The sequence below is a fragment of the Malus domestica genome, chromosome 15 (genome assembly GCF_042453785.1).
Source record: "Malus domestica chromosome 15, GDT2T_hap1".
NCBI classification, from domain to species: domain Eukaryota; kingdom Viridiplantae; phylum Streptophyta; class Magnoliopsida; order Rosales; family Rosaceae; genus Malus; species Malus domestica.
Window position 1 is genome coordinate 37,015,080 of NC_091675.1, and position 12,977 is coordinate 37,028,056.

Genomic DNA, 12,977 nt, shown 5'->3' on the forward strand with positions numbered 1-12,977 from the left:
AAGATTTATTATAAAATACAATAGCCATATTAATATATACAATATATTCTGTATTAAATATATAGTTTTGTATTATTATTCTATATAAGTTTAAAAAAAAAAGTTTTAGTCATTATTTATTTTTATTATGAGAGTTCCTTATTATCATTACTAGGATAAATTTTACTTAACATGTTGTTGTCCAAAATTAAAATAAACTAATATAGTATTTGTATAGGAAAGAACTAAGAAGACATACATACAAATATGAAAAATGTGAAAGAATATATAAACACTCGTGATTCATCATTATTCCTCCACGAGTAGATAATGGTTACACTTACATTATCGTTTAAAATTTTAAAATCCTCCAAACCTTCATGAATAATGTTTTTTATTTAAGGGCAAAATTAATAAAATTAATAATAATTATTGTAGAAGTGTAAAAAATATAAAAAAAATATATACAAACACTCATAGTGACAAACTTTACAACTTTCATGAAGGGGTCAGCTTCAAAATCCAACACTATAATTCATAAACCTTAAATTTATATTTAACCGTCTATTGCCATTTACGTTTTATTCTTCTTACTGAATTTCATTTTTTAAATTTTCTTTTTTTGAAAACATGATCATCTGGCGGATGTAAGAAGATGAACAGTTACGATATTTGATATCACGTTTCGATATTTATAGTTAACTGAAATATGAGTCGATGTCATATAGTTTGTAGAAACTTTATAAACATCAAGAAATATTTTCACTAATAATAAAACTCTGAACATAATATCAACGATCCAAACCGTTCATCTTCCTGCATCCTCTAATAGATCAAGTTTTGAAAAAACAAAATTTGATGAAAACAATGAAGCGTAAATGTAAACAACAATTAACGGTTAAATTTTGATCTATGATTGATATGATTATAGTGGCGAATTTCGAAGTTAAGCTCTTCATAAAAGTTGTAAAGCTTGTCATTACGAGTGTTTATATATTTTTTCTATATTTTTTGACACTTCTACATTAATTAAAAAACTATTAAAGACTTTAGGTAAGTGAAAGTATACTTAAAAGAAAAATGCGTTTTTTTGTTTTGGATGTGACAATATGGTATGTATATACTTATTTAGTATTATGTTTTTCATTTGATTATTTATTGGTTTAAAATACATTTTCCTTAACGGGTAACAGGTTGGATCATTTTACCCGTTTATTTTAACGGGTGTTACATGACACGACCCGTTAAGATATCGGATATGACACAAAAACGACATGAACACGGAAAACACGACACGAATGCCAGGACAATGTCTACAGAGCAAGTGTGGGACTACGGATACCATATATCCAACAGGATCCTCTTCCAGATCTTTTTGGTGAGGAGGATTTTTTGGTGAGAATCATAGAGATTCGTAAATCAGATCCGTTTATCATATATCGTGCGATCAGTTTTTGTCAAGTACTGTTTGTATATCGTGTGATCGGTTTTTGTCAAGTACTATTTGTATTTAATTTTAAATAAAAATATTTAAAATAATTTATGACTGCATAATATATAATAAATAGATATAATTCCCAAATTCTCGAAATTCTCACAAAAAGAATTTGACGTGGATTCGGAGTCACTATATAAGGCCATGGAAAGGACCTAGCTTCTCTGCCCTCCCACTTCCCATACACTCGCATCCCCTCCTATTTGTGCGATCACGGTTAAGTCACGTCAATATTTTATATTACTATTATTTTTTGTCTTATTATTTCTATAAAAAAAATTAATATAAAATATTATCGTGGCTTAACTGTGACTATATAAAATAGAAGAGGATAAAAATATATGAGAAGTGGAAAGGCAGACAAGCTGGTCCCATGGAAATTGCATTGCCAGTACGCCTTGAAGGTTCTCGGCCTTCCCAATAATTGAGTGAGTGCCAACAAGATCTCTGCTCCATTGATATCTATGGATAATGATTAGACACTCGAACACAGAACCACAGGTTTTGTTTTGTAACATTTTATATGACTGCGTACTCTCAAACAGAAAACTTAGAAGAGAATTTACATTTGATTGTCTTTTGGTTGACATTGCATTTCAAATGAGTTGGGCTAATTAGATTAAATTTATATACTAAAAGATGATTATTAGTTAAAAATAAACATACTAATTAACATTTAAATATTAATTTAATCATCAACTTTCATATTATTTAATTACAAAATTTAATCTCTTTAACACTACTGTTCTTAAATATAACTAGCATTTTCCTACACATTTTGTGTGTATGAACACATTTTTTTAGAAAATGAGAAGGAGAGGGAGAGGGAGAGAGAGAGAGAACGTGGGAGGAGTAGGAGATTTTTGTTTTTGGTTATTTATTTATTTATTTTATTTTAAATATTAGAGATATTTTAACATCATCTGTAAGTAAAAAACGGTAAAATTTGGACCAGTAAAATTACATTATTGCCCATCATTTTTTTATGTGATAGAAGACTTTTGTCTTTTCACCATTTTTTAGTTAACAAAGAGTATTTCATTAATTAATAGAGATATTCTAATTTATTTATTTCTTACCCATTTAAGATTTAACAGTACCAGGGTGGTGTCTTTGCTCGGGAATTGCAGGTCATAAGTGTGAAAGATTACAATCTTTTTTTTGGTCGACAGGAAGAACTTTTAATTAAAAAGGGGAGACCCCAACGATTACAAACAGAGCAAAGGAGGCAAAAGCTCTCTATTCCCAGAGGGAATAAAACCAACATAGATCTTCTCCCGATTTTTTTTTGGTAAGAATTATGGGAATTTGTAAATCATGTCCATTCATCATATATCGTACTGTTATTTTTGTCAAGTACTATTTGTGTTTAATTTTAAATAAAAACATTTAAAATAATTTTTTATCATATGATGTACGATGAACAAACATAATTTACAAATTTTCGAGATCCTCATAAAAATAATTTGACGAGGATTTGAATTCGGAATAATACATAGAAAAACTTAATAAAAGGCCAAAACAAGTGGCCAAAAAGCAGGTCATAAGTGTGAAAGACTACAATCATTTGAAAGGAAGACGGATCTACAGTACCACTTTAGTCTGCATCTGCCAAAGCCAAAGAAATCACCTTCCATTAACAATCAACATCCATCATTATTATTTAATAACGATAGTTCATTGCTATTATTATTTAATAGCGACAGGTCGTTGCCATTATTATTATAATTATTATTTAAATCTTTTTTTTGAGCTATTATTTAAAATTTTAATATCGTTGCATGATATTTATGTCTGTCAATGATGAATAAGCCATTGATACATCAAATAGGTCATTGGTGATGAATAAGCCATTGATACCTCAAATAGGTCATTTATTCCTCAATTAACTGTTGTAACTGTTAGGCCCATCATTTCCTCAATTGATTAGGCATTGATTTCCACTATTGAATTATGGGTACTTGTGTACTACTATCTGAAGGTGGTTATAGGCACACTACTATATAAAGGTGGTTATGACTCACATTGTAACACACAAAGAACTTTTCTATTCCCTAGCAGCACTTTTGCTCGTAACAAAATCAAAACCTGCAGTTTGGTTTTCTCACCTTTTTGGCAACAATCCTCTAAATTTCCAAAGGAGGATCATCTTTGCATTTTGAAATATTTTGTTTCATGTTTTCAAGTTTATGTCCTGTAATACTATGTTGAGACATCCCATGAAGCATAAACTCGATTATAATATTTTCGTCTTGGAAATGTAATAAAAATAATCTTATATATAAAGCCAACAAGCCTAATGAATAGTTTTTTTTGGTGTCACAAGCTTCACCAAAAGAAATGGACAAAATGCCCCTCAAACAAAAAACTTCAAAAACAACCCAAAATAATGTATCAATTTGGCAAGGGTATTTTTGTCATTTTAACAGTGTTTCCTAATAATTAATTTTTTTTGTTCAATTTTTTTTTCCATTAGTACCTCACAATAGGCTAGTGATTCAATCAGCTGTTCATTAAATATTATTTTCTCAAATTTTAAACACGTTCAAAACATCTTAAGAAGCATGTAATGCCGGTTATAAAAAAATTCTTTTGCACACGGATAATAATGTGGTTAAATTAATTGTCAAATGATTATTTTTTTTAACAAACAATATTAATTATACTAAGGGGGAAGTGAGTGGACTTAGCCTCACAATGGGCTGAGCTAACAATAATGTAATTCAATCGGTTGTTTATTAAATATTATTTTCTTTATTCTTAATATCAATTCTATAAAGACTAATTTTATTATGTGAATTCAGCTATTTTAATTGGTTTATGAGGGCTTTCTTCTAACATGATCTAAGATTATTCATTTACTTCAAATATTTGATTTTCCTTTTGTCAATTTACGCATATAAATACATTTAAAACGTGTAATTCACGCGTAGCACGCCGTGATTCAAAATATGCCTTCTGTGAGCGCGTGTATGAAGAATAGTATTTCAATAAAGCCAAACTGTTTTTTATATTCAAAAGATAGAGAAATTTTATCAATTATTTCCGTCCAAACGAAAAAAAAAATAAAAAAAAATAAAATAAAAAAACCTGATGAAAATATTTCCATAGCACGTCTGAAAAAAGAACCAAAATAAGAAAATAAAAAATGTTTGCGAGTGAGGGTGAATGTTAGTTTTATCTTCCCTTAATCTATGTGGATGGTAGAGATGCACGTGCATACCTGGGTTTTAGATATCCTCTTCTGAGCTAAGGGTGAAGATTCCCCTGAGCAAGCCTATCTGGCCGTTTAAATTTTATCCAATTGCCACCAACAAAGAGCTCCTCTAAAAGTTATAATAATTGTAACTGTTGGATAAAATTTCAACGGTCTGATGGGCTTACTTAGGAGGATACTCACCCTTAGCTCAGGAGAGGATCATGATCCTTTATTAGAGGGATAGGAAGTCGTGTTTGGAAGCAAGCAACCGCAGATGTAACAGTACCACCAAATTAAAAATTAAGGGATGGAGGAGGCTAATTCGTTTGGAGTAGTGAGAAAAGGTGCATGGACTAAAGAGGAAGACCATCGTCTCAGGCACTTCGTTCAACAGCATGGAGAAGGAAACTGGCACCAGGCTCCTCTCAAAGTAGGTAATTATTAAACAACCATATACTTAAATGTATAGAGTAATGGGTTGAGAGAGTCAGCTTGCTTATTTAGATTCATACTCCTACAACTTACGTATTTGTTTTATACACAGAGAGGGTTTTAGGGTTTTAATTGCAGTATAAACGTGCATGTATGTCTGTATGCAGATTTAAACAGATGCAGGAAAAGCTGCAGACGGAGGTGGTTAAACTACTTGAAGCCAAGTATCAAGAGAGGAAACTTTAGAGAGGATGAAATAGATCTAATGATCAGGCTTCGGATGCTCTTAGGAAACAGGCAAGCATGCAATATTACATATATATTTAGTTTGAGGATTATTTCTACGTAGTTATTTAATTTTCCCTTCCTATATATATAGGACAATACTTGCATTCTCCATCTGGAGATGAGCTCATTCTTCCTTTGTAAATAACGTATCTTGATTGTACAAATTTATAATCAAAACCATTCAATTTCTTAATCTTCATTCGAAGATCACCCTTACAAAACATTAATTCAATCGGTGATCATTTAGTCATTCAAATGTATAAAAAAGATCGACGGTGTAGGTATCAAGAAACTTATTCATGATGATCGTCTATTTATTTGATACATTTGGATGATTAAATGATCTCCAATTTGAATGATTATTTTATAAGAGTGATTTTTAAATGAAAATTAATAAAATAAACGGTTCAGATTGCTGATTTTATTCAATTAAAATACATTAAATGCAAATAGGGATATGTGCAAAAGGAATGTATGTATTATCCATATAATAGGAATGAAAACCGTCCGGACCTCTGTTGTTTTTCTTGGACTTAAATTTGTCTAAGCTTAACAAGTAAACTTAATAGATTAATATCCACCATGCCAAAGACCGATAGATCTTCCAGTACATACATAAAGATTCTTATAGCACTTTCCTCTGTTACAATATATAGTTTCTTTTGCTTTAGAAGATTTACATCCGTTAGTAACTTTTTAACATATATAATCATTGTCATATTATCTGAATGTTAATATTCGATTTTCTTTTGAAACGAGACTTGAACAAATAGAAGGTTTGGATTGAATAGATAATGGTAAGAGAATAGAGTCTTATGTTGGAAATATAACAAAATATGTACAATTTATATATGTGATATTCAACTTTTAACATTACCAAGGCCTACTAATAGGTGTTAAGTTTGGGATAATGCTAGAGAGATCAAATTTGTAAACTAATTGATCTTTAACCAATAGGAAATAACTACGTTAATTAACACTCAAGTAATAATTCAATTACCAACCACTACATCATTTGGTTTAAAAATTTAATCTTCTTAGTATTACCTTAAGTTGAAGGACAATATTTGTGATGTTGGTGATGGGACATGCCGAGTCTAAAAAGTTTATCGTGACATCAGAGGAGGTTGCATCCTTGGCCTGGTTTACTGGGCTCAAAGCAACTTAGGTTTGGCTTTCGAAAAGTTGTAATAGCACCATCTTAAGGGTGTTAAATGGATGACCAGGGCTTTGGCTTCATTGGCTCTAGTGAATGAATACAAATGAGAATGTGAGAATGGTTTTCATGTGACCTTATGTGGGGTCACTCGTGAGCATAGCTAGTAAAATACGAATGGGTGTAGTATGTGAAAAATATGTACTTGTATTATTCAGCAATTTTGCTAAAAAAATCTTTGAAATTTTGGCCGTTTTTGAAATTTTAGTATTGCATTTATTTAAAATATTTATTTATTTTTATTTCTGTGAAAAATATGTAACTAATAGTATATAGAAAACGTGCATTTTATATTTTTATTCATAAGTGTGTCAAAATAACGTGTATTTAACATCAAAAATACATATGTACGTGTATAATACTGTATAGTACTTTGGAGTTGTAAAAAAGTGGAATTTAATGAACCACTAAACATGTACGGAAAGGGAGGTATTTTTTAATAATATGTACATACATGTATTGTATGCGAATTTATCAACTATGCTTGTGAGCTTGTGAGCTTGTGAGTTGGTGAATAGAATCTCACATAAGATATATAAAAAAAGGGATAATTTATTGTGGTTCTTGGTCCCTAATTGTTATAAACTCAAACCTTATGCATTTTAAGTTTTAGATTGAAGTCCCTCTCCACATAAATGACATATTAATAAAAGAAATGTAATAATATCAATAAATACTCAAATGTTATTTTTCTTTAATTTACACCACCAATTTAATTATTGAAATTTTCTTATGGGTTTCCACAACAAAACAAATTGCATGTGGCTGAATTTTAGATTTTTTTTAATTTTTATAATGTGAGTACATTTATATAATAAAATTTTGGGTACATTAATGTTTATATAAAAATATGGGTACATTGTACATACAAAAAATTGGGCATGTTTTATATAAATTAAATGGGTACATTTTATTTAAAAAAAAAAACAAAAGGTACATTTTATATATATATATAAACAATGGGTATATCTTAGATTAAAAAAATAAATAGATTTTACATTAAAAATGGATACATTTTATATATATATAAACAATGGGTATATCTTAGATTAAAAAAATAAATAGATTTTACATTAAAAATGGATACATTTTACATAAAAGGAATGGTACTTACAAAACAAAAAAAAAAAAATTGGTACATTTTGCATGTAAGAAAGTGATACATTTTTAAATAAAAATGGGTAGATTACAAATAAATTATGGGTACAAATAATTTTTTTATAAAAATCATGATTACAGATAAAAGTTTAAAAAATATGAGCACAAAAGAAAATTAATATATGGATACAAATTGAAACTGAAAAGAAAATTGGTATAATTTAAAAAAAAATGTTGCAAATTAAAAATGGGTACAAACTAAAAATAAAAATATATGATACAAAGTTTAGCCATAAATATAAATATACCAAATGTAAAGTTTCTAACACTAAATGAATATATTTAGAAACACAATTTAATTGAAAAGAAATAAATTTAATTATCTTGACATGTAAATATTTTATTATTGAAATAATTAATGAGGTTAATAAAACCTAAGGACCTTGATTAAAAATTGAAAATGACTAAGGTTTTAATCAATGGAGTAGAAAAAATAGGGGTGAGAACCTAATTTCTCCTAAAAAAAATATTCATTTTACATATTTTGTGACAGCCCGTCCCTGATTTTAAGAGTTTTAAAGTTTTAATAAAGGATTTTACAAAAATGCCCTTTGAGGCACACGTATTATTCGAGGTTAATCGTTGTGTCATGCCATCTAAGATTTGTTTTCTTGACATATCCTCGTAGTACTCGTCGCTACGGACGTGTGTGAGCTGACAGTTCATTATTTGGAGTTATAACAAAAAAGATTTTAAAGTTTGAACTTTGGGCATTTTATAAATTTTATTATTAAAATTTGGATGGCCCAGATTTAATGAAGAATTAAATGGATGGCTCGGATGTAAAGGAAAACAAAAATAAATAAATAAAAAGTGAAGGAAGGTTTTGTGTGTGTGTGTGCGCGTGTGAAGAAAGAAGAAGATTGAGGATTGGGCAAAAACTGCCCAACCAGAAGGAAGAAGAAGATAGCTCCGGGAGAGAAAGGAGAGAAGCTGGGCGAATGGGGAGAAGAGAGAGAAGCTTCTGGCCTATCAGAGAAGGGGAAAGGAGGAAAGGAGAGAGGGCGAGAAGCGGAGGAAGAAGAACAGAAATGGGTTTTCAACCCATGACCCGCGCGACCCGGTGGGTTTTCCACCCATTTCCGTCGCAATTTCTTCACTTTTCCGGTGAGTTACTTCAAACCATCACTTGGAAAACCCTCTATGATCTTCCCTCTTCCTATTACACCCCAAAAATCAAGGAACTTCGCCTTGAAATTGGTTGAAACCGTACGGTGTGTGCGGTGGCTTAGTGTACAAATTCTTCAAATCTTGAAACGTTTTCTTTCAATTACTAACACCATTAGCTTTCCTTCAGGACCTGGAACAAAGCCCAAGCAGTAGTTGGAGCATCGGAGTGATTTTGGAGGTCGAATTGAAAACACCCATTTCTAGGGTTCTTCACGGATTTTGGTGAAATTGAAGTGTTTCCAGGCCAAATTGGCCTTGGCCTCAGGTATAAAGTTTACTCTACTCATTGAGATATTCAATTCTGTATTTTTTTTGAGAATTTTTGGAAATAGTTGGATTTTCCGGCGAGCCGGGGCGGCCGACCGCCACCCGCGGCGGCCCGTGCGACGGCGCGTGGCCAATGGCCCGCCAATGTCATTCTTAGCATGTGTTTAAGGTTCTAGGTTCAGTTTTGATAATTGATGGATGTAAATTGAGTAATTGAACCTAAGTTCGTTACGATTCATGGTTAGGCCAAAAGGTGAATCGACAATCCAACCATCGGATCATCACCAAACTTTGATACGTTGTAATACGTAATATTTGAGGATTATAGGAACTTAAGGATTGGGAATCCAATTTACGGATCTTCTGGAATTGGAGTTGTAAGTTCATAAAATAGAATGTTAACCGTCACTTGGTTTTGATAATTGACGGAGATCCGACCGTTGGATGGTAATGAAATTTTAGGACGTTGTCCTAGAGGTATATTGTGGACCTTTGGAAGTTATGGATTTGAAATCTGAGTTGCAGATCTTCCGGATCGAACTACGTAGTGACGTGTTTTATATAAGTTATATATTCTATCGATATGTTTTCTGAGGTTGGATTTGATTATTGTTCTAGGCGCCGATCGTCATGATGCCTTGATGTGTTGTGCTAGGGAGTTGTTGGGCGAACTCTAGGTGAGTGGGCAGTATTTCTGTTTATACCTATATACTATTGATATTTTTCCCATAAATTGAGTTTAAATGAAAGTACGTTTTAAAATGCCATGCATGCATATCATGAGATATATGAATTGATAATTGATGCATATATATATGTGGATTGGTGCTGTGGACGCACATGTGAGTATCAGGTGAGTTTTATATTATTCATGTGAATCATTGATGATGTGAATTGTGTTGAGAGCTCATAACATACACCCGTGGTGTTAGTGCTTATATTATTCACTGCACCACACGCTCACCTTGGATCCAAGTAGGTGCATGTCGTACAGACCATGAGAGGGTTCCGACATGCTAGTCGTACAGATCACTAGAGGTGGTTCCGACTAGTAGGTGATCTTAGATTATGTGCACAGATGATTGATGAGAGAAGCACTAGAGCGTATTCTTACACCATTCTTGTCGTACAGACTACTTCAGGTAGTTCCGACTTATGTGCAGAGTAGCGCCGTATAGGTCACCGTGGTGACTCCGGTTGGATTGGATATTGAGCTATAGAATTAACCGTACATGACCAACTACAGGGTCTCCGGTTGATTCCTTATTTCACCTGTTATATTGATTCATCCATATTCTGTTTTTGACATTATGGCATGGCATACTTTCTGGTTTTGATAAAGATTGATGATTTGAGATATTTGAAGGTATATGCTATTATGTTATTTTCTGGGAAAGTATACAGGTTTTACAGCGAGGGGCTAGAAATGTTTTAAATGAAATATTTTCGAAAAACTTTGTTTTACTGACCCACTCAACTTTGTTTTGCGCCCCTCCAAGTTCTAGATAGCAGAGCTTTGGTGGCCACAAGGAATCCAACGGTGTTCTGACAGAATTCACAAAAGTAGGACTCACCCTCGAGTGTTTCATCTTAGTAATTGTATTTTTAAAGCTTCCGAACTGTGTAAATGGTTACGTCACTCTCACGTGACGGCCAACATGCCCTCCTTCGGGACGGGGTGTGTCATATTTAATATATGAGAGACTCCATTCCTAATATCACCGAGATCTTTTGTAAAAACATCGCACCTAGTAACACAAGGTTAAGTTGAGTATAATATCGGTGATTTTAGTGGTGAGACATCTTGAGCCTAACAATTGTATCAATAACAAGGCGGAGGGGTTCCACAACGATCCCAACTTTCGGCAAATTGAGATCCCTTTGTTGAAGGGCATATGTATGCGTGTATGCATGTGTGTGTGTGTGTACGTCCTTATTTCGATTCTGAATTCTTTAGGTTGTGAGACACATTAAAATTCAGTATGTGTGTATGTATGTATGTATGTATGTATGTATGTATGTATGTATGAGAAGCAAATGCAATGTTCTTTTAATTGTGGAACAGCAATTTTTTCGGATGGATATATAGAATGAATTTCTAATTTTTCTCCATATTATGTACGTAATTTAGGTGGTCGTTGATTGCTGGAAGACTTCCAGGAAGAACAGCAAACGATGTGAAAAATTACTGGAGTACTCGATTAAGGAAGAAGTTAGCTTCTGGTGACAGGGAAAAAGATCATAAACCCTTACAACAAATACAAGTAGAAGCAACAAAGACCGTCATAATACGACCTCGACCACGAACCTTCTCCAAAAACTTGAATTGTTTGGGCCGTAAATTAGCTACAACTAATTTACAACAACATAATTATCAAGTACTATTACAAGAGCCGTCGCCAATGCCATCTTCATCAACGCCTACGGAAATTTATGGAAATACGGAAACCTCGTTAAGTGATAATAATAAAGACAGAAGTAGTGTTGAAAGAGCACTATTATGTTATGGTTTGCAGTTAGAGAAGGAACATGATCTCTTCACAAACTTCTGGGATGAAGAATATGATGTTATGGCAGATACAACGACGACGACCACAACAGCAACAACGATAGGTATCAATTGTAGTAGTACTCAACAAGAAGGAGGCTTGATGAGTAGGAATCACTACTTCTCCTCCTTTGATGATATGGATATTTGGAATAACTTAAAAGCATGTATTTGAATATTGAAGCTATTTGTGTATGGCCTGTTTTTTCCTGCTTTTTATTTTTTGGAATTTTTTACATTGTATCGTAGTGTGTTTTTCTTTTGTTTTTGTTTGTATTGTAGTATGTTATGTACTATCATTTTTCAGTATGGTGGTTGAATAAATAATTTATTCTACTAATATGGAATTTTTTTTCCTTATTGTAGTATGTTATGTACTATCATTTTCTAGAATGATACTTGCATCTTCTTTAGGGTTTGAGCTCATTCCTCCACTTGTAAATAACGTATTTTTAGTGTAAAAATTTCATAATCATAATAGTTTTTATATTAATTGTTATTTGAAGATCATCCCTACAAAAAATCATTTGAAACAAAGACTGTTTAGTCATCCAAATATATCAAATAAATAGACGGTTCATTATTAATATGTTACTTGGTATCTATACCGTTGATTTATTTGATACATTTGAATGAACAAATGATCTCCAGTTTGAATTATTTTTTGTAGGAATAATCTTCAAATGAAGATGAAGATATTGAACGATTTTGATTGTAGATTTCTACAGTGAAAATACTTTTTTCGCAAATGGAAAATGAGCTCATCTCCCAAAGAGGCCTCAAAGGGAGAAAGCAAGTATTTTTCCATTTCTTATTCTAGTTTAGGAAAGTACTTGGGTACCTTCATAAGAAATGCATATATCCCACTTCATTCAAATAATGCACCATATAAATTTCATAATCCATAACTTTTAATTATTTAATCTTCATTTGAAGATCATCTTTACAAAAAAAATCATTCGAATCAGAAATCGTTTAGTCATTCAAATGTCTGGTGTTACCGTTGGTCCGTTTGTATGGCTCAGCTCAATCAGAATTGGCTAGTCCATAACCAGACTTAAGAGGTGTTTGTATTCCGATCTGCCTTATTCTGGCTCAGAAAATTTCATGCCCCACATTAACTTTGATATTTCTCCCAATAAGTGTGGCATTCAGTAAATATTTCAGCATACATATGTCCAAACAAAGGTCTATCTTGAACTGAAAAATGAGGAAGTCCTCAAAC

At 32.0% G+C, this 12,977-nt stretch overlaps 1 protein-coding gene across 2 annotated transcripts; it reads left to right on the top strand.

Moving 5' to 3' along the window:
- The first annotated feature begins 4,959 nt into the window (after positions 1 to 4,959).
- On the top strand, positions 4,960 to 11,995 carry LOC139192280 (transcription factor MYB90-like). Of its 2 annotated transcripts, XR_011576329.1 has the most exons (4): positions 8,622 to 8,874; positions 9,065 to 9,202; positions 9,823 to 9,881; positions 11,336 to 11,464. XR_011576329.1 is itself a non-coding variant. In XM_070814143.1 (3 exons), exons 1-3 carry the CDS (start codon positions 4,981 to 4,983, stop codon positions 11,925 to 11,927), a joined length of 849 nt encoding a protein of 282 aa, XP_070670244.1. In that variant the 5' UTR covers positions 4,960 to 4,980; the 3' UTR covers positions 11,928 to 11,995. The 2 variants fall into 2 exon arrangements, 1 of the variants encoding a protein (XP_070670244.1); XM_070814143.1 differs by lacking the exons at positions 8,622 to 8,874; positions 9,065 to 9,202; positions 9,823 to 9,881 and adding exons at positions 4,960 to 5,107; positions 5,273 to 5,402 and having other exon boundaries at positions 11,336 to 11,995.
- Positions 11,996 to 12,977: the final 982 nt, after the last annotated feature.

Excerpts from the sequence above, each read along its gene's own strand:
- LOC139192280 (XM_070814143.1), top strand. The coding sequence starts at position 4,981 with ATGGAGGAGGCTAATTCGTTTGGAGTAGTGAGAAAAGGTGCATGGACT. Across the intron at positions 5,108-5,272 it reads CCAGGCTCCTCTCAAAGTAG|ATTTAAACAGATGCAGGAAA; the intron begins GTAATTATTAAA and ends GTCTGTATGCAG. Across the intron at positions 5,403-11,335 it reads CGGATGCTCTTAGGAAACAG|GTGGTCGTTGATTGCTGGAA; the intron begins GCAAGCATGCAA and ends TACGTAATTTAG.